Below are 22,976 nucleotides of genomic sequence, written 5' to 3'. Positions count from 1 at the left end.
TTCAGCTGTCCTCTAATTAGACACACAATTTGCTTCAAGGACTTTGTTTTTTTTTTTTTTTTGCTCTGTGCCGGCGTGACGTGAGGTGCATAGGAACATGTTAGATTTATCTAAAATCCACATCTCTGATGAGCTTTTCTTTTTTTTTCCAGTCAGAGGACGACCTTTAAAAACACAGAAAAGGTCGGGATCACTTTTATGGACACATTCATCCTCTACTATGTCAGTTTTGCTTCACTCCTTAACTCGCAGGCGCCGGCTAACCTGCAAAAAAGGCCAAATTAAAGGAAAAAACAAGAGCAGCCGTCACTGCTGAGGATTAAATTACTACTGGAAGTTTGCTCACTGAACATTGTCGGCAAAATCCCATGAATGCAAAATTGAATTTAGAATATTTTTCCAAGATGGTTTTGTTGCAGATAACTATGAAGGAAACCTTTTTTCTTTTTATATTTTTTTTCTTCCAGTTTCTGCAGAGACTCAAGCCAAGTGTGGGTCAGATAAACAGAGAAGAAGAGACGGAAGAAGAATCGATCGGTGGGTTTGGGTCAAGAGTTGCTGGGGATAAAGACGGTCAGAGAGCGTCAGACCTGATAAGGTTTTTTAACAAAACAAAGCAACTCAAACTGGGTCTCTTTAGCTGCCTGCTCACTCTCTAAAAGCGCTGCACTCGTTTATGAAACCCCCAAAACTGTAAATTTAAATACGCCGTGCTTCACTAGACGCAAAACATTTGCACAATAGTCTCCATGCGACAGACTCGAACACGTTCTGCCAGATCACTCGGGCCGACGAGATGAAAGCTTCCGAGTGGCAGGTGTTTCTACCTGGTTGCATTAGGCGCCGCGATGAAAGACCAGGCATTGTGCGCCGCACTATTCTGTCTGCAGTTTACATCCACCACACCTCTGCCGCTCCGTGGGAGGGTCACGACCCCGTAGCAAGAGCTCCTTCTACCAGCAGAGATCAGACAGACACATGAAGCCACGCGGCGCATCTGTTCCCCGCTAAACAGAACAAACAGATGCATCCTGAGCCGCCGTGGAAATGGAGATGTGGTTTAGGCTTTTCTGTTCGTTTCGAAAGAAATGTTTTCCTCCTACTTTTGGAGAAATCTTTGATTATCACCACAGCAGGCTTTTTTTTTTAAATTATTATCCGGCCTTTCACTGATAACTTTACCCTCCTGAAATTTGTCTGGGGTTTCAAGACTTACCCCATGCTGGTTATGACGAGGCAATTAAGAAACATTCTGCTGAATCCTAATATCGGTTCAAAGAATTTTAATGATAAATATTAAACAAGTAAAAGGAGAAAAAAAATATTATTTAAGGATTTGAGGAAAAACCAGGGGATTACCAAATCTTGCTGACTGATTCCACAGGGGCGGGGGGGGGGGGGGGGGGGGGGGGGGGATGTAGAACAAAGAACGATGCTCAGTGAATGAAGTTTTGCCTCAGGGTTCGGGGTAATAAATGAGACCAACTAAAACTTTGAGACTTCTCTTTAAAACTCAAACCAGCACAGCAGAACACAGCCCACGATCTGGACGATGCTTTCCAGAACATGAACACATTTCTGGACGTCCACGGAGCTTACCTTTCTTTAAGCTATCCTTCCAAATGACGCTAAAAGTTGGACAAAGTTCCCACCGTCTGTGAAAGCGAAGCGCTGCTGATTTTACATGTCGCCATATCTTATGATTTATGTAGCGCTTCCGTACTATTATATTACTGACACTCAGAGGAAACCACTGCGCATGTCTTGGAGCTCCGCGTGCGAGTAAAGGGGGAGCCGATGGGTGACAACAGACACTAAGTCACGTTATTGCTCGGATTTTACGGCGCCACCTTAAGTCCCTGAACTTCACATTTTAACAGAAAAAAAGAGCAACGCGACTTGGATGTAACGAGTAACGCGATAGTTTTGTAGAAATGTAGTGAAGTAGAAAGTACAGATACTTACTGTAAAATGTAGTGGAGTAAAAGTAGAAAGTATCCATTATTAAATCTACTGAAGTAAAGTACAGATACACGAAAATTGTACTTAAGTACAGTAACGACGTACTTGTACTTCGTTACTTCCCACCACTGACGAAAGCCATGCCATTATTATTCTCAGGAACCAACCTTTGTCACGTCTGATCAATACGCAGAGCAGCTCAGACTTCTTACAAGCTATTTATCAATAATGTCTACAGCGATATTCCCTAAACTGTTTCCATGTTTTCCCCATGAGAACAACAAAAGAAATAAGATTTCATATCTGGCCGTGTGTTTTTTGTTTCGTTCTTTATTTTTTCTTGTAAATGAAAATCTGAAAAGTGTGGCACGATTCTTTTCATGCTTCCTCTGTTAGTATTTTGTATAGGTTTTCTTCGCAAGCAAAGTTGCAAGCTCAGCCAGGTCGACTGAGGACGGTCAGATTTCTCTTGCTGAGCCAACTGAGCTCTTTCCTTCCTATAATATTGTGTTAGTCAATCATAAGAAATCCCAACAAAATACATTGAACTTTGTGGTTTTAACTCGATAAAATGTGTGCAGATTCAAGAAGCATGGCTAGTTTTGCGAGGCAATCTTGTTATCTTTAAAAAAAAACCTGCACTGCACAGCATTATGTTAATTTTACACTTGGCGTTCTGACTCTCATCACACACTACATGTACCAGTCACACAAACACACTGACTGTGCCTCGTAATGAAGGGATATGTGCACTATGTCTGAACTTCCCACTGTGGTTTTTTTTTTTTTTTTTTTGCCATCTCATCTTGGCTCAGTAACTCCTCAGTAAGTTGGAAGGCTGGTCAGTTTGACTTTGCAGAGATACACAGCACTGCATTCTAAATCCCAGGCAGAGGGTTAGCTTTGATCGATGCACAGACTTATGAGAGGCAGAGTGGAGCTGGCGTATGTGAGGCACATCGAGTTTGAATTGACAGCTTCTCGGCTCAGGGATGTGACTCAAGTGTAAGCAGGCAGAGCCTCGGAAACGCCCCGTATTCCTGCACGATGTTGTGTAAGCTAGGTTCAGCTGAAGCCAAAGTGGCATCTGTTGAGCGTATGGCATGTACAGTAAATACGGTGAAGTCCTGGAAGGAAACCTGCTGGTGGTCGCAAACGACTTCAGAGCAGAGGTTCACCTCCCAGCTTGTTTCCGTCTTTCCACTTCACAACTATGCAGCTGTTTGTGTTTTATTACATAAAATCCCAAGGACATGATTAAATACTTTCATACTTTTGCAAGGTACTGGGTCTGCAGCGAGAATAATTACTCTCCTGAGCAAAATAGTATCAAGGTTTCTTGCTTATGCAGATATTCCAAATGGAAAATACATCTTTTCACAAAAACACCGACAAGTGAAGACTATCTTCTCTAAAAGATGTTTTTTCCTTTTCCTTTTTTTGAAATTTATTTATTTTTTTTGCAAGGCTGGGTCCAAAAGTACACTGAATTCTCAATGAGCTTGGCTTTTAAAGAGTAAATATAGAGGCGCAGTGTTTATGTGCATGTAGAGCAGCCGCAGGCCGTTCGCGAGGATGCACCTTCGCAGCATATGGCGAGGCCTTGGAGAGTCTACTGGGAAAAAAAAAAAACACAGCTTTTAGTGTTCGCCTGGGCACAAATATCCAGGAACACACAGTGATGAAACTCCACTAGTGTAACCATAAACAGTCAGCCTGAGCGCCTCTGAACTCCTGATGTAATTCATGTTCTTGTTGAGCACATTTTCAAGCCTAAAACACAGCTAAGAGGGATGATTACTAATGAAATCCAACCTCCCACCCCGCCGCCGCCGCCGCCCTGTGTTTACACGATCCCATGGCTGCAACAAATCAGAAGAAAACAGAAGAAAGATTTACAAGCAGAGACCTGAAGAGTGCCTGGCCCAAGATGAATGAAAATGAGAGGAAAAAAATGTCTTGGTAAATGACTAAGATTGGCCAGGAGGGAAAGGGTCTCTCTCTTTTTGTACAAACAAAAAAAGACGTTTCTCCTTTTCCTAAAAATCAATTTCAGTAAAAAGTAATTGCTTTGTGGAGTATGTTCACCTGTGAGCACATTCCACAGGTATGTGGAGTATGCTCATTTGTTGTATCAAGCAGAACAGACATTTGTGTCATTTTGACAGTCGGATCTTGTCGTATTCAGCTACGATTAGTGGCGGTCGTCAACATTCAAAGGTTTTGATTAGTTTCAAAATAGACAGTCGTTTTCTTTATAGACCCAGGCTGTTAAGGGAGCCTCCCCTGATGCACTGTGTTCATTCTCTCTTCAGCTTGGTTCATTTTACTTTTGTCAAAATATTGTTTAATATGGCTCTGCATTGTAATTTTTATCCTTTTTTCTGTCAGTTTTACAAGCTTTGGGTTGTAAGAGTAAGAGTTTGTGACCCAAACAACCAAACATGAAACTGTCAAACATTTCAGTTCCTGAAAATACATTTTGTTCAATTGCCCTCCATAAAATGGTTTATTAACATACTTTTAAGTTTTTATGTTTTACTATTAAAGTAGTTTATCTTGCAAAGAATTGAAAATGCAGACAGGAGTTTGCAGAAAATATACAAGCAAAGTGATAAACAGAGTTCAGTATACAGGACAGAGACATAAGTTTTAAGCTTAAACCCTTCAGTGTGCCCCTCATCTTCATGGAGAATGTGATGTCCGGTGAACTCAATCAACTATAAATATTCGATTTTAATTTGGACAGAGAAAGAGGTAAGAATCGTGATTATGGAAAACTATGAATGATAAAACTGCAAATAAAACGCGGTGAAAATGCATTTGGATCTTTAGAAATGTCTTTGTTTTTGCTTTTCACGCTTAAAAGGTTTATGATCAAACAATTTTGGACGGAAACGAAAGAAAGAGTTGAGTAAATACAAAATGTAGTTTTCAAAATGTATTAAGATAAAGGTTAGCCAAACCCACCTTGTCCTTGAAAATGTAGCAGTGTTGCCATTAGCAGCAAAAACTGTCAATTCGTTTTTCTCATTACGGCTAAAAAAACTTTGGCACACTCGTAGTTGCAGGATTGTTTTTGATGCAGCAACACCGGAGGGTCTCCAAAGGTTGTGAGTTAATTTTACCCAAAATGTAAAGACATGCATAAATTTGAATAACTTTAACATTTGTTTTGTCATTTTAGATAATGTTCTCTCTTTGTTATTGTTGAATTATAAACACTGACCTTCACCCAGGTAAACCAGGCCTGCAGCCCTCTAGATGCTGGTGTCTGTTTCATTGTGATCTCCTGGATGAATCATCGTTGCACTCTTGGATTAATTTCAATATGCTTGCCAATAATAGAAATGTTGACCACTATTTATGTGAATTTTATAACTATAGGTCAGACAGTAATAATAGGGTCACAGAACGAGAATGAGAAAGAAAACAAAATCGATTCTCGTCAATAAAATTTTTTATATTTTTCCCCCTTCATCTGACTCGGTTTAGTTTAAAACGTTACTTTCTTGCACTGTCTTTTTTGCTGTCCTCTTACAGCACATAAACAATCTAAGACACAAATTTCTACTCACCAAAGTGAGTGAACTGCATTTAATCCAGCTTGTTCTGCCTACTTGCTGTTGCTCCGCAGCTCCGAGCGTTGGTTCTGTGCTCACTGATCGGATCTGACTGCTGAAACAAAGAGTTTCAGACTGGAGTGCTTCCACTTCCCTGGCTCTCATGCGACACCGAACGCAGCAGAACTCGGCGTCGTCCGTAAGAGGATCCATCCATTAATCCTCGCTCGACTACTTCGTCAGAGAATTTCACTCCGAATCTTACAAGATGTCAAACTGTTTAATAGAAATCCCCAAAAGATTTAGATTTCCAAACCGAAACTTTACAGAGCGAGATGCGTCTGAGGCGAAACTAAAGAGAGGAGTTTTGAGAAAAGAGTTTTATGCAGTGATTGATTTTAATGTAGGTAGAAGGTTGCAATCAATCCCTTCTGAAAAGTTTCTTCTGATATCGCAAGTCAGTTCCTGCAACTCAGTGGTATTTATAGTCTCAGCCCCTTGAACTGATTGGACTTTAAATATTTGTTTTCATCAAACAGTACGGAGCATGAAAACAAAGTATTTCCCACAAAAGAGGCTGATGAGCTACTCTGAAATGTTTCCTGCCTCATTCACGATTCTGAAAACCACCTGATTGTTAAACTTGCCCAGCCAATGTTCTGCTGTAAAATAAAGTCCATCATCATCATCATCATCGCACTAAGATGCTCAGTCACACCTTGTGCTGAGACAACAATATTAACAACAAAGACGCTGCTGAAATCCAAGCTGCCGAAACCAATTTGCACATCTCATTACGCTGCGACTGTTTGTGAGCATGTTAAAACCGTAATCTCACATGATTTATGAGGCTCAAACAACGCAAATTAAATCACTGGCGGTTGGTAGTATTTGGAGTTGGTGTAGCGCAGCAGGCGGCCGAAAGGAGATGAGGAATGAACACGGTGGATAGATGAACTCGGATTTTACAAAAGTGAACATGACGGTACAGAGCCAAACGAACGTCATAGTTACGGCTCATCCGGAAAGTATTCACGTTTCCTAATTTCAATATGTTACAGCCTTATTCCAAATTGTATTAAATTCTGTTTTCTCAAAATTATACACACAAATATCCCATGTAGTCGGCTACACATGTTGTGGTGTCCCACAGGGATCTGGACCGGGGCTCCTGTCATTCAGCATCTCTCTTTCTTTAACATTAAATCAAAATATCTATCTATCTAAGTTTGCTGGCATATGTTAAAGTTGAGCAATGTTTGAAGAACGTGACAGTAAAGTGGTTTGAACTTATGAGACATCAAAAGGATTGGAACAGTAGCACATAAATATGCAATTTACTTATAATGAAATATTTATACGGTTTATTCTGAAAGCTCTTTAACTTAGATTCAGGAACTGCGTTATTAATCATGACAAAATTTGCTTGTCTTTGTAATGTAAAACAGTCACCTTATCTCTTAAGTTATTTATTTTCCGTTTTTGCGTTTTTTTTTTCTCCAAATGTCAAAAAGCAGAGCTTAGCAACTCTGGTCCTCAAGGGCCAGAGTGGCTTGCAAACTTTTGAGTCCATCCAACACACCAAATGAATCTATCAAATGAATGCTTTATGACCAGGAGTTCGCAGAACCTGCCAACGCCAAGGAAGTAATTCAGTTTGACGGACACCGACCCTATAAGACCGGAGCTTCAGTCGCCACATGTCCTGACAAACTTGTGTTTGTTGAACTTAAACCATTTGAATCATTTTGCATTGGTGTATGTGGGCAGTTCTGTGCAGAGTTCATTCTCTGCAAGACCTGCTTCTAAATTCAGGTCAGCGAGGTTAACGATGAGTTGAAAATAATTCATGGTCAAATTTCAAGACTTAAAAATTTGGAACCCAGCTCCAACTTGAGGACAACACATGGACACACAGGACAAACAACTCAGACCTAGACGTAATCTCATAAGGTCAACTAAACTTCTATGCATGTTTTTGGAGTGTGAGTGGAAACCAAACTAATCAAAAAGGCCACTGAGATGGAGGGAGATCAATCTTCACTTGATCTGACTCAATATTAGCACTTTCAGGACTCAACATGAAAACAGACCGTTGTGCAACACAAACTACAGGCTTGCTCTTTCCTTTGGGAATCTGAGGCATGAAATTTGCTTCGCTTCATTTAGTGACATTAATTACTTCGACACGTCATCTCCTCAGGTGACAGGACAGGGTGGCGTCTCCTTCGGAAAGCTTCTTTCTCAGAAGAAACCACTCCCTTTGTGCTAAAGATAAGCTGCCGTGTTTATCTTTGTTTCGACCGGCAACTTTTAGAATATTTACAGATCTCACTTTGGGCTCGAGAGAACTCCTCAGATAATTGAACTGAGGACAAACTCCTTTTGCGTGTTTTCAAAGACCTGTTATTTGACTGATCTAAAGTTAGTTGGGAGTGCGGACGTATTTGTCGCTATCTTTTATCCTCACCTATTTAGAGGCAAAGAACACAGAAGAAGTCCAATTGGAGAGGTTGAAGAAGCACATGAAAGATTAATCAGTAATGGAGGTCTTATTTTAGAAGCAAATGGTGAGGGGTGAGGGGTGTTGCGGTTGTATTATTGATGTTGTTGTGCAAGTGGGGGCTTTCTGGTTCCCTCCGGGGGGAGGGGGGGAGAAGCCCTGCACCGTGTGATTGCGTGTGTGTGTAGTGGTAGTTGCCTCTGGTGAGAGGCCATTGCATTAAAAAGACATAATGGGCAGAAAAAGGTGAATTATCTGGGGAAACTAGTACTAAATCAGATTTGAATCTGGCCAGAGAGACCGAGAAAACCCCGGAAGCATTAAAGGAGGAAGTTCTAAAAAAGAAGAAGGGGATTTCTGCAGTCGACTGGACTCAACTCCCCACAGAGACAGAGCTGGTGCACAGAAATATTTGCCAACACCTTCTGTAACGGTTTTAGTATTCCTTACAGATGTGAGGCTGGCTTTTCTCCAGCAGAGAAATCACAGAGGAGGCACCGAGTCTGCTCCTCGCCGAACGCGCGGAGGGCAGCTCTCCTGTACGAACACCAGCGTCTTCTGGACGTGCAAGCTTGATGGCTGCAGCGCAGATATGTGAGAGAAACTGGGAAGTGCTAATTTATGCAACGTCTTGGGACCGGCGGTGTTTTATCACAGGTCGCCGATTAGCATCACATTAGAGGCGCCGAAACAAGAATCGCTTCATATTTGACCTATTTAGACTGTAATACTTTAGGGTTTTTTTCCCCAGGCATTTATTAACTTTTACATGCACTGTTTTAAATATTTCAAGGTGGCTGACCTGCTTATGTCAAAAGTGACTAAATAAAGAATCTGATTGCTAAAGTCGAGACCTGTTATCACACACATACACTAGGACATGTGTGTGTATCGACAGTATATCCTGTAACTCTGGCTGCAGGTTTTTCTTTTTTTTTATTTGTTCTCTAGAAAATCTGATTCTTTTGTTGATTTGAATGTCTTTCTTAGGATCAGGACAACAAAACTATTTGTTATTTTAAAAAAAAAATCCAAGTTAATTCTGAACCCAATTGGATTGAATGGTGTTACTGTATCAAAATGTCCTCTAAATTATTATTCCCAGCTTGTGCACGTTTACTGCGTTACAACCTGGCTATTGCATCATTGCGCCGGCTGCCATTTTAACCGGAGTGTGTGTGTGTGTGCGTACACTTTTGAAATCCTCTGTTGTTTAGGGATGTGTCACACTACAACTAACAAACATCTGCTTCCTCCAAAGAAAACCTTAAAGCATGGGCCTCGGTTTCACCGCGTCTAAAAGTGCTCTGTTTAACTTCATGCTGATCAAAGCGAATGAAGTGTAGGTGACGTTGAATCTCAACAAGTTTTGCAGCTTTAAGGCTCAACTTTTTCTTCACCAGCCCTCAACTTTTATTTTATTTATTTTTTTCTCTTTTCTACTTTGGGTGCTCCAGCATGATGTTTTCAGTCTTTTCTGCACAAAAAAAAAAAAAAAAAAACGATGCCAGACAGAGGCCTTGAGCAAGTCACTCACTTTCCTTTTGTGTTGCACAGCAAGAATCTGTCTCTTCATTAGACAGCATCTTTTGACAGCGCTTCATGCCTCCACAGCTTCTTTGACAGCTGAGCCGTGCGCAAGCCCCCCACCTACACGCTGCTCACGCATGGCTAGCTGCGCTGCGTCACGTACACATGCCAGGAGCATATAGCAACCGTCTCCATGTAAAGTTACGCTGAAATCAACTAAATATAGTGCAAACTGAGCAACGTGTCTGGATGTACTGTAATTTTCGCTAGTGCACGTGTGTGTGACATTTATAGTTGCACCTCAGCAAAACTCTGCCAAACTGTTTGGATTCTCTTTCTTTTTTTTAACAGTAGCTCTCTGTAATGACTTGAAAAGCCTCGTGTGGCAAATCATTCCAAATTTCCCGCCTGATGCGTGTCTGGGAGAGCAGCTTTTCCGGAGGATAGCCAACAAGAACGGTTTGATTTAAAGTAATGAAGAGTCCGGGAGTCAACCTTCGACAGTGCTGGAAGAATCAGAGCCGAGATTGAAATCCAATCCACAGGGCGATTTGTGATGTGAGCCTGAGAATGTCTGATGCTTAATTCATAATGTAGCATTCCCTTCAGGTGCCGAAAGAGAACGGCGCCTCATGAATTCATCAAAACGGCACGCAGAGCAGCAGCGGCGATGATAGGACGAAGAAAGATCACTGGGCAGAGCGAAGCAAGTGATTATGTTTAAAGTGGCCTCATCTCTCCATGCTCTTCTCATCGCAGCCACTAACTTCGGTGAGTTTCTGTTGTGATCGAGCACAACAAAGTAGTGTCACGTTGCTAAGTACAACTAAATCTGAAAAGCTTGTCATGGGAATCTCTTGTTTGGGAATCTCGTCCCAAGACTGTATCCGTCTTGGGACGATGTACCCATCGGTTTTTCCACATTTATTTACAGACAATGATCCTCATTCTTCTTTGCAAATCAGCTTAAGTTCAATCTGACTGGATGGAGGGAACAGCGATTTTCAAGACTTGTCACATATTTTCAGTTGTGATTTAAGTCTCGTCTAATGCGAGAATACATTTTCACCTAAATCATTCTATTGCTTCTCGGGCTAAATGTTCAAAACGGTTGCCATTTTGAAACTTGATTCCCCTCCTCCAGTCTAGCGTCTTTTACAACCTCTGGCAGGTTTTCTTTCACCAACACCTCATATTCAGCGTCATCCATCTCTCACTCCTCAACCTTTTTTATTTTTTAAATGGGAGACATTTAACCTTTCCCTTCCACTTCTTCACTTCCATCACATGTTGTCCTGTCACACGAAATCCAAAGAAAGTGCATTCAAGTTTGCGACTACAATGTCAGAAGATGCAAAAGATTTTAACTGGAGCTTGAATTAAAAGTTGTTTGCATTCCTGCACCCGACTGAATGATGGAGGGGTTTGTTAACGTGACACAGAAAATGATCAATTCATTGAAAAATTCTCAAAAGAGGTTGAGGTGCAAAGTGCAGCCCACTACAGATCACAAACATGTATTAATGCCGGAGCAGAAACACAATAAGAGTCAAAAAAAATAAAGTCAGCAAGTAAGAGCGCTAAAAAACTTCAAACAGTGAGCAGCGGTAGGAGAGGAATAAGAAAAATGTTTAATTTCTGTTCTGTACACATATCAAAGTCCAGACATTGAGAGATTTTGTAGAAAGATTATTAAAACCACAAGGACAAAAAGAATGCAGCATTTATGAGCATATATTTAGTGAACTTCAGCAGTGACATAACACCACAGTGGCTGCTGGTGGTTTCCGATGTGGCTCACTGCCAAAGTCATCTTTGGCCCTAACAAGTTTCTGTTGCATTTCTGCATTTCCAGTCAACGGGTTGCGGACACCAAGCCTTCGTTCTGACGCATCGCTAAAGCTGTCGTGTCGGGTGCAGTGTAAGCGCTGCAAGAAACAGGTTTAGCATTTCAGCACGAGATGCGTTTTTAAAGTTACTACTCAGACTTTTCTGTAAAATCAATCAAAGTCATGTTAGATATTTAATTAAGTATTAGTCAGATGGTCAGCTTAGCAGTCTGGGTCTTTGTGCAAATGTATTTTTTTATTTTATACATTTTTCTGGCATGTTTTATTCAGATTCCTGCCTCTTATCTGTACAGAGGCAGTAAAATGACTTATTTATATGTGAAAACACTACTGAGTTGGGGGAAATTAAGCAGTAATATGGCCCACTGGAAGTTTGTAAGGAGGACCAGTGAAGCCTGGAACCCAAATCAAGTCTATGCTGGAATCTGTAAATAGTTTAGCTTCCCTGTCATGTTTGTACTGCTGTCAGCTCATCGACTCCAATCCTGTGCCTCTTGCGATATTAACAGAAATAAACACAAGGCAGAATCCTGCAGCGGAATTTCATATTTCTTCTCTCTGGTCTTGGTTTTGTTCGCTGTGGTTATTTATAGTTGAAAATGAAAAAAAAAAAAACCTAACAAACAAAAGAAACACAATATGTGATTATATTTATGAGAAATGCGTCATCGCTGACTCTATAGCTCTTCCACTGATCAAATCTAAACTGGATTTTTCTAAACTTCAAGGATAATCTTGATGTTTACAAAACCTTTATTCTGTTGGGGAAGAAAAAGGCATTTTTCCCCCCTCAAACAGTGACATGATTGTTATTGGGGCAAAGGGGGAGGGTCAAGTTAGGACTGCCTACGAAGAAACTCCAGTCAACTCATGCATGTTATCAATTTCAGATTTTTCGTGCGGCAAGGGGAAAAAAAACCCTCATAAATTTTCATAAAAAATAAGATACCAAAAAACAATATTAGAAAGTCCATTACTTGACCGCAAGGGAAAAACATAAAAAAGGAAGGAAAAAAAAAAAAACAGTGAGGAATTGTAAGTAAAATGTTTTGTCTTAATGAGCCTCTCTGGGCAGTTTTTATTTTTTTTACGACCCACTGCCAGACGTTTCCCTCGTCTCATGCAGCCACTGCATACTCAAGTTCCAGTGACCCTGAAACTGGCAGCCTTTTCCCCTGCTTTGTTTCGGTCGGAGTGGCTGTGGCTCAAGACACGAAATACCAGCTAATTAGGTTTTGCTCATAATTTATAAATAACTTAATTATTCAAATACCATACGCTGCTACCCTGGTAAAATATGGCATTATTTGGAGTAGCCAGTAAAGCTACTTCAGATGTGCAGGGCATTGAACATCTGAATACTATGATGGTTCACATGCTGATTTAAACAGCGTCTCTGTATCTGTTTAAGCCTCTTTTTTTACATTGATTATGACCTATAGTATTGCATTTATAGCTAAATTCTAAGGTTCACTCCTCAAAGCATTCTTTTTTTTAAATCCCAGTTTTAAAAAAGTTAATGTAACAAACTCTGACTCAACTTTTGCTTCCTTTGCTTTTCAGATGCGAAACACGCGAAGACAGTAAGGAAGAACAATAATGTGTTGTAAATGTCAAACATATTGTGACTGTGGCCATTTGCGTTTGTTGTTTTTTCCCCACTACAGTTCATAGAAAAACATGAAATTTAAGAAAAGAGTGTCATTCTATTTTTTTTTTTTCTGCAGCTATTAGTGAGTCGTGTTTTGGAAAAGTTGAGCCCAAAATTATTCACGTCGACAATAGCTTTAAATATAAAGTGATCTAATAAATCTGACACCAGTTAAAGATGAAAACATCTCTGTTGACTGGGAGTGAACATTGACATGAACATTTTGGAGTACTAACATGACTCAGATGAAAAGCATTTAGGGTGATGGGAATGATGCCTTCCAGTCTCAGAGACTTGGTGCTCATCAGAAAATATAAATCAAAAACAACAGTGGAAACAGCCAATTTGAGCAAATACGAGATGTTTGATCAACACAATGAAGAGCTTTTTTGCGTCACTGCATAGTTTTTTGTTGTTTTGTGTGTATAACAGGCAAGTTAACAAGCTTCTTCCATCAAAAAAGAGAATATTCATACTACTGTAATACTAATAATAGATAAAAAGGATTTTTAATTTAAAGAAAACCCTATCCTACTAGATACCTGTATCATTTTATATGAGTGAAGTGCCTTGAGATGACGTGTTGTGAACTTGTGCCAAGTAAACTGAATTGATTCAGAATTAATATTATTAGTTGAAATTATTGCTTTATATTTTAATCTGCTTAAGCTGCACTTTCATTCCACCTATGATCAAAGAGTGAGTTTTGTGAATTATGTTATTGAAATAAAGTTCTATGATATACCATATGGGATGCCTGGACTACTATGTGTATGGATAAGAACGTGGAGGCTCACGGAGTTGCATTAAAAACGTGCGTCTGCTCTCGTCTGTTTGAACAGACACAGAGTCGTATAGAACATTCGTCCATCTAAAATGATCTGCTCTGGAGCAGTGAGGGGAAAGTAAATCAGGGAGAGAAATCCAGTGGGGGCGCAGTGCCAGCATGTGAAATTACAGCTATTGATCTCTGGTGCTGGCCAATGCATTTCCTCTGTGTATGAATGCATTATTGAGGGAATAGTGCTCAACACAACAGACGGAGAGCGGCCAAGTTTTGACAAAAGCGAAGCAATAAGGCGAGGGTGTGATTAGAACAGGAGCTACCAAACTGCTGCTTTTGTTGTTTTATAAGATCGGCTTCATCGACGTCGATTGTTGCGCTGCCACATTCAGCAGAAACAGCTTGCAGGAGAAATCATCATTTCATCCGAGCTTATTATTATTTCATGAGCAGTGCGGCTAACTGCTTTAGAAGTTCAACAGTTGCCACAGTTTCTTTTTTCTTCTTTTCTTTAAATTGCGGCACAACTCAGTTTGCTTTTGGTCTGAACTCACCCTTATGAAGACACGGGAGCCAAGCGCGTCTGGGAGGAGTGGGTGACCGCGCCGAGGCGCAGCTCGTTTCTGCGGCAGCAACGATTGTTTTTTAGACCTCGGGCATATGGCTCCGAGATTTATTTGTGTGGGCGGCTCTGAATAATTATGTTATATTGACAGACTGAGTGCGTTTCTCTTTTGTTTCAGGGTGGACTGGAACCGGACTATTGTGACTGATTATGCAGACCGCGCAGGAAAACGAAGTGAAATTGAATTTACAGAAACGCAATTGATGCATCAGTTTTACTCATGTGACAAGTAAAAAAAAAAGAAAAAAAAGGAAATCCTACTCTGGATCAAGGACCTGCCAATGATTTACAATCAGGTGTAGAGGTGGCAGAGCATGGATAGCAAAAATATTTTTCATATGCTTATATTTTCTGCTTCATATTTTCATTATATATGCATATATCATCATTTTTTTCATGTTTTGTCCTTTTACTCTTTGGAGGTTTAAAAAAAACAAAGTGCTGATTTGATCTATGACCATCAATATGGTTCAGGGTTGAGAAAACATTTTATCTTACATTATCTAAATACGAAACATCCAACTGAGTTATTCTGCTCCAGTGGAGCAGATCATGAGCTGCTTTTTGTTTGTTTTTACGACCAAACGAAAAGGTTTTACTGAAGTCAGATCTAAGTCAGCTGAACCGAGCCATTCTCGATCTTTGACCAATGTTTTTTTTTTTTTTAATCGATTCATTTTTATTTATTTATTTTCCAAAACCTCCTATATAAGCAGCCTTCCTGCAAATCTTGCACTGTTACATCACCCCGAATGTCTATTTTTATCACTTTCATGTCTGGCTCAAAAAGCTGTTGTCTGTGCTTCTGTACAGCTTTTTGATCTGTTTTTTTATAATAATATCATTGACTTTTCATCTACTCTGGATAAAGAACTGAGAGGAAACTCGCTAAAGCTCTCCCTCTGTCCCATTTCTTTTCAATTGGATTGGGTTGCTGCACTCAAATCGACTGTAATCCAGATCCAGAGGAAAACAAAGTGTTCAGGGGGCAGTAAAGCAACAAATACACAAGTTCTGACAGCAAGTTATGTCACACGTTAAAACACGTTCCTTACACATGTTATGTTAAACACATAACATCGATTCAGTCCTGTGTTATCAAAGTTGTTATGCAATACCAACAACATAAATGCTGTTTTATCAATAGGAGCCGTCCGTGACCTTTTAACCTTTTGTTTCCAAGCAATCGGAGGTTCTTGTATCGTCTCTTTTGGTCTTGATAAACAGATCTTTGAGCTTTTCCAGACTCAGATGTAAAAAAAAACCCAAAACAAAACAACAAAAAAACCTTTGGTGTCTTTACACAAACGTATTGGAAAAGAAAGATTTCATTTCCGACCGTAGTAAAAGTAATGAAAAAATATTTTTAGCACTCTGTCATTAAGACACAAATGATTCACACTGCTTCAGCCGAGTCTAAAAAATAAAAAATACAAGCAGGAATTTGTTTGAGAGAAAAGAAAAACACTGAAGCACCTTGCAGAGCTATTTATATCCCTTTTAACTAATTACAATCTTCAACTTCAGTGTGTCTTAGTGGGATTTTATGTGATGGGTAAACACAAAGGAGCACATAATGATAAGGGGGAAAACACACACACACGCACACCCCCACACACACACACACACACACACACATTTGCTTTTTTATATATGAAAGTCTAAAAAAAAGAAAAATAGTGATATCCCAAAATAAACTCCAGTGCAGTACGTTCCTTTCAGAGAACAATTAGTCATGACTGTAAATGGAGTTGGAATGCATCCTTTGTGTAAACGAAAGCCTCGGATGTTTGTTAGAGAACAGCGGCGAACAAACAAAAACCAGTAAACACAACAAGACGGCTCGGGGAGAAAGTTGTTGAGAAGGCTACGGCAGTTTATGTGGTAAAATTGTATTTATAAAATATTATTTGAACTTTCCAAGATCAAGCCTCCCAAGACGGGAACGTCCACCTACGCTCGCAGGCTGGGCAAGGAGAGCATCGATAAGAAAGCAGCCTAATGACTCATGGTAACTGTGGAGGAGCTGCAGAGATTCTCACAACATGAGGTTGGAGAATCTGCTGACTGGACAACTATTAGGTGCCCACATATTTGGGAGGAAAAAATCCATAAAAAGTCCTGTTCACATTCTGCCTGAAGCCATGTAGATAGTGAACACAGGAAACGTTTGAACAAAAGTGTTGTGGAGAACCAAAACACAACTTATAAGCTTATATGCAAAACTTTGTTGAGTATAATTACATCACTCTAAGCGTGACATATGGTGGTTGGAGGATTATTCTGTGGACGTGTTTTTCTCAGGCCAGAAGAGGGAGGTTTGTCAGGTTCAACAGGAAGATGGGTGGAGCTAAAAACTCCAAGACTTGAGGAAGACTTGGAAATGAGAAGGTGGTTCAAACAGAAACAATATGGGAATAAACATTGATTATTAATATCACAGCAGTTTTACTCATTGGACAGATACCAATTTGATAAAAATGCTGGTAAAGACTGGTGAAAACACTTCAGCCTGTACCTGCAGTGAAAGGTGTGCTGTTCTTTTCTTTCTTATTTTTAGTCCAAATGCTAAAAAAACAACAATAATAATAAAGTGTGGAATGGAAGTGTGTGGTTGTATTGACACAAAATATGAAAAGCTGAAAAGATCATAAATGTTTTTTCAAGGAACCTCACGTATCAACAAGTTTATCCTCCCCAAGAAAAAAAAACTGTTGGGTAAAACTGGGACTACATTCGATGATAAACCGAGTGATTAGGCATCTGGTCTCTCTGTGTCTCATTGATCTGCTGTAGACACAGCTTCTCACTCTTTTCCTCCCAATAGTCAATTTCCTTTGCTTTCTTAAAACACACACAGATAGGGTACAATGACTGGCAATCTTAACGATCTACAGAAAGTCTGGGAAAAAAAAAAAAAAACATCGATCAAAGTGTCATCAATGTTTGAGAAAAACAGGTTTGAAAATAAAGAAAACCGAGACAGGTTAGAAACCAGCACGGTATAGCAGATAAAAAGGTAATTTTTTTGGCCATAAAATAATCATTTTGGTTTATTTCAAAGCTTTCATGTGAAATAATCCCTCCGGAGAACCATTTAATCATTCAGTTCCACATTCAGGCGTTCCAAAGCGTTCGGCTTCACTGACCTGCTATAGATGGGAGCAATTATCCAGAGAACTTTTTAACCTACTATTAAAACAGTCACATGCAGACCTATTTTTTCTCTCCCCCCCCCCAACATGCACGTACTTTATCTCCTGAGCCAGTTTTAATCTGAGAGCTGGCATGCTTTCATTACATATTAAAATATTAGAGCGATAGAGAGAACTGGTCGACCTTGCGTCAGATGAATTCTGGCTTCATTCGTGTGTGTGTGTGGGTGTGTGTGTGTGTGTGTGTGTGTGTGTGTGTGTGTGTGTGTGTGTGTGTGTGTGGGGGGGGGGGGTGTTTGGGGTTTTGAATCCATAAATTGGCCTGTTTGGTTTTATGAAAAGTACAGTCTTAATAGTAATTCGCACGTTATGATCGAATGTGCATCAACTCTGCTTCGACTGCAACAAGTGTAAAAGCAATAGTTTTATAAGTGACTTTTCAAAAGCAACAGATTGCAGGATTTTATTAAGCTGTATCGGAGTAAAGGGGCGGATGTCGGATCTTTTATTTGTAAATCAATGGAAGCCTCACACTTTTGCTTCCACTACACGACTGTGGACTATACTTTGAATTCGTCTGAACATAGAGAAGAGTTCAGGGAGTACGCATGGTTTTTTTTTTGCTAAGTACTCTATGCTAATGCAGTTTATCTTTTATGATCTGACAAAAAAGGAAACAAAGAGGACAAACAGTGAGAACTGGGAGGAGAAAAGAAAGACAGAAAATCGGCTACTGGTAGCTGGAGCTGTCCTTGGTGCTGAGATTTCTGAACGCAAACTTCTGCTGTGTGTTGGATTCACCCACCTACAGTCCCCAGAGCACGCAGAACAAAATATATACACACACACACACATACACACACAGCTGGCTCCTTTTGGCCAAGCGCCACACTCAAGTCCCTGCCTTCCCCCCTTCCAACAAATCCATGTTTTGTTTCTTTTTCTCCCCAGATGAATAATACAGAGCTAAGAAATGACAAACAGTCTAAGTGATCAAAGATTTAACATGTGGCACTATGGAAGGAAAATGGGTTTCATCCCAAGAATCCAAAGCCACTCTTTCCCCCCTCTTCCCTTTCTCTCTTTCTAAACGGGGCAGCGCGCTTCCCGCCGCCCCTCCGGGTTGTGATGCAGTGAAGCTGCTCTGCGCAGAACCGACCGGGCACGTCGCGTATAAAAGCGGCTGCGCTCGCACAGGCGGAGTACCACAACAGGAGCACAGTCACTGCGGCTCGTCAACTAAAAACAGAAAGAAGAAGAAGAAAAAAAAAAGCGGGCGCACACTACGGCAGGATGTGGGCGACGAGGAGCGGCTTCTCCTGGAGACTTTTGCTTTTCTCCTGTGTGTTTCTGGAGAGTTTATCCCAGGACTTTGTCGGACAGACGCAGTTCATATGCACGTCCGTGCCCAAGGATGTGGACATATGCGCGGCCACGCTACAGAACAGCGTACCTGGGGAGGACTTGAAGACCACCGTAATGCAGCTGCGGGAGACCGTGCTGCAGCAGAAGGAGACGATCATCAACCAGAAGGAGACCATACGGGAGCTGACCTCAAAGTTGGCCCGGTGCGAGAGTCAGAGCGGCGGCGTGGAGCCCGGGGACGCGCGGCCCGGGGGCAGGAGGAAAGAAGCGGGGACCAAAAACACCATGGGGGACGTGTCCAGAGGCCCCGCGGAGACTTTGACGCAGCTCTCTCAGACTTTACAGTCGCTGAAGCAGAGATTAGAGAATCTGGAGGTAGGGCGATGCGTCTGGAGACGTTTTCGGCGCATCAACTCTGCGCAAAAGCTCAATTTGAAGAGAAATAATCTATAAGTCATTGCAACAATAAAAACAGTTTTCGTATTTTAAAAACACAATATACAGTTTGCGCTTTAACATTCACTTTAAAAAAAAAAATTGTATAATTGAACTTAACGAGGTTTCGCTCCCTGACAGCAATTCAGCAGGAGCAACAACTCGGTGCAGACCAACAGCCTGAAGGACCTGCTTCAAAGTAAAATCGACGACTTGGAGAAGCAGGTGTTGTCCCGGGTGAACAGCATCGAGGAAGGGAAGCCCGGTCTCAGGAACGAGACCGAGCAGCGTGGGAGAGTGGAGTCCACGCTCACCTCCCTACACCAAAGGATCACGGATTTAGAAAAAGGTATATGGGACGAGGGGGTTGATCTTTTCCATGCACAAGTAATATTTCAGGATGGAAAGTGATTTAATCATTAGTTTATATTCTATCGTTTACGTTGAAATGAACTCTAGATTATGTCTTGCCATCAGAGTAGAATCTCATCCTGCTCCACTTTTTGCAGATTAATTTGCCTCCATTTCCATTTTTTATTTTTTTTAAAGTAATACTACCATGCATCATCTGTTTGGGAGCCCTGTGATGACATGCATGCACGCATGATTGCGTATAGCAAAGACATGTTTCAGTTACCAACGTCACTGCTCCAGTGATGGGTTTATCTGCAACGAGCTTAAAGCAAATCTGGAGCCCTACTATTGTGGATTTGTTGTGTAACGCATAATTCCAATACAAATCCCGAGGTTGTGTGCAAACTGAGTAAATTATAGGTGTTTAACAGAAGCTGAATAGAAAAAAAAACAATAAAGAGAGAAAGAGAGAAACAGGAAGCATGTATAATGGTCACCAATTCGTGTTCGATGCCAACAGGTCAAAGAGAAAACAGGCCCCTGGATAAGTTCCAGCTCACATTCCCTCTGAGGACCAACTACATGTATGCAAAAGTGAAGAAGAGCTTGCCTGAGATGTACGCCCTGACCGTGTGCATGTGGCTGAAGTCCAATGCGTCGCCTGGAGTGGGGACACCTTTCTCCTACGCGGTCCCGGGTCAGGCCAATGAGCTGGTCCTCATAGAATGGGGGAACAACCCAATGGAGATACTGATAAACGACAAGGTATGGCTCGACGGAAGTCAAATTCTTGACCTTCACTGATTTTAGTCAAAGATATGCACCTTGTACACGAGCAAAATATGCTAATTGTATACCTGACACACACAGCTAAGAAGCACACACCACTTAAGAGTTATAAAGCCAAGTTCGTTAGCAAGTTTGACGTTAGCCTTAGCGCTGTTGCTAAGCTAGAAGAAAACTTAAATGGTTTCATATTTTTGTAACTTTTTATTTTCCTGTTAGAAAGCAAAGCCTTACTGTCCTCTACTGCAAACCACACAAGTAGCATTAGAACAATACTTGATGGCATATTTTGAACATCATTTTTTTTAAAATTTGCTTGATTAACAGAAAGCTCTCTCTAAAAGTTTCTTTTTTACAGCGTATGGTTCTGAGATATCATGTGTTGCATCTCCTTGAAGGTTGCAAAGCTGCCCTTTCTCATCAATGACGGAAAGTGGCACCACATCTGCGTAACCTGGACGACTCGGGACGGGGTCTGGGAAGCTTACCAGGATGGCGTCAAAAGAGGAGGCGGAGAGAATCTGGCGCCGTATCATCCAATCAAACCCCAGGGATTGCTAATCCTTGGCCAAGAGCAGGTAACCAAGAAGCGGTGTGAATGCTTCCCCGCTCTTCCTGTGCAGCCGTCTTGGATATCATTAAATAATTTTTCAAGTTATCTTCTTGATTTGAAAGCATTGATCAAACAACAGCATATACTCTTATATTTAAAGTTGAACATAAATCTGGTAAACATTGGTCACATGTGTTTTCAGGCTTTATTTGAAATGCAATTATGTGACCTTAATTTTTCAGTGGATTAAAAAGTTTTACCACTATGAAAGCAGCACATGCATAATAATAGGCCAGAATTATGTTGCAAAAAAAAAAACAAGAAGCAATTAAAATCCATTTAGGATGCAGATGTTTTTTTTCACTTTCTGTTCATGCAACCTCGTGATCAGCCTCATTAAAAATGAATTCTCCTTACCACAGGACACTTATGGCGGTGGGTTCGACGCCACGCAGGCTTTCGTCGGAGACCTGGCGAATTTCCACATCTGGGATCGGAAGCTCTCCGAAGGGGAGATTTACAATCTGGCAACCTGCAGCAGCAAAGCTCAAGTGGGCAACGTGTTTGCGTGGATGGAGACGAGCCTGGACATTTACGGCGGCGCCTCCAAGTGGACATTCGAAGCTTGCCGCCATCTCAACTGAGCTGAGCCGCGAATGAAGAATAAAACATTTGCGAACGCCACTTTTGCCACGGCGGTTAGTCAGCCAGCCTGAAGGGTCAGGAGGAGACTTTTTCAGGAAGACTAAGTGGAATTTTTTGTCATAGGTGTTTTGAAAACTTTATTTGTGAGAGATCTGGCAGGCTCTTGTGCGATATTCTGGTGTGGGTGTAGGTCACTGAAGAGGTCAACTTTTGGCATCCGGCGCTGCTCGTCAGCACATGTGGTTTCATTTGGGTGAAAAAAAGTAACCGGTGGCACTTCTGAAAGGAAGAAGTCGCAGCGTGAAGGCAAACAAATAACGGGCCGAGTTCAAGCGTGCAGCAGGAAAAGGTCGCGTAGGTTTTTTTTTTTTTTTTTTTTTTTAGAAAACTGATGTCACACAATTCAAGGAAAACAAATTAATCTCCAGCGGTCTTTTCTGTCTCGACTGCCAGAGGTTTGCACTGTGGAGGACACGCAGGTGGACTCATCTTTCAGCAAGGTTTGCTTTTGGAGGCTTTGAAAAAGACAAAAGCGTTTCTTGACCACTCTCCTTTCTCTAAAAACCACCCGCTTGACGTGATTTTTGTGCAAAGAGCGACTCTGATCATTGCCAACACATGAGCCTGAGTGCCTTGGGCTGTGGAAAAAAACAACATCTCAGCATATCCATTATCATTTGCAGAGTGTTTGTGTTAATTTTCCTCTAAAACATTTTCAAAAGCAGTCTTGTAACGCTTTGAAATGCAGTCGGACCAGATTGAATGCTGTAAAATGCAATTCGTTTTGCATTTTATTTTATTTTTTTCCACCCTGGTTGCTCGAATTTGAGTGGAAATGTTCCTTTTGTACAGTAACAAGCATGTCTTAACTTCTGCGATGCTGCATCATCATCTCTATTCTTTGCTTTTACTGTCCTTACCTTTAAGTTGAGCTTTTATACTGTATTGTTATATGCTTAAAGCATGGCGACACAGACGGATGATGAAAAAAAACAAACAACAAAAACAAAACAAGACAAAAAAAATCTAGTTTTTGTAATAAATTGTGATACTTGAACCATAGGCAGGTGTATATATATATATATATATAATTATTTTTGCACATGTTTGGTATGTCGAATGAGTTGACCAAATGTGACAAAGTCAGAGCTCTTTTTGGGTCACAGTTGGGGCAAAAATGATGAACAGAATAAAGTTGTTACTGATGCAAACGTT

General features: G+C 40.9%; 1 protein-coding gene across 1 annotated transcript; it reads left to right on the top strand.

The window, feature by feature from the left end:
* Positions 1 to 18,833: 18,833 nt before the first annotated feature.
* On the top strand, positions 18,834 to 22,976 carry nptx1l (neuronal pentraxin 1 like). Its single transcript, XM_008416649.3, has 5 exons — positions 18,834 to 19,363; positions 19,565 to 19,772; positions 20,298 to 20,542; positions 20,962 to 21,141; positions 21,539 to 22,976. The coding sequence occupies exons 1-5, from the start codon at positions 18,917 to 18,919 to the stop codon at positions 21,758 to 21,760; spliced, it is 1,302 nt and encodes a 433-aa protein (XP_008414871.1). The 5' UTR covers positions 18,834 to 18,916; the 3' UTR covers positions 21,761 to 22,976.

Source organism: Poecilia reticulata, chromosome 8 (genome assembly GCF_904066995.2).
Source record: "Poecilia reticulata chromosome 8, P_reticulata-male-v2, whole genome shotgun sequence".
Classification (NCBI taxonomy): Eukaryota; Metazoa; Chordata; class Actinopteri; order Cyprinodontiformes; family Poeciliidae; genus Poecilia; species Poecilia reticulata.
Note: the sequence above shows the minus strand (reverse complement) of the source record. Positions and strands in the feature narration are given on the sequence as shown.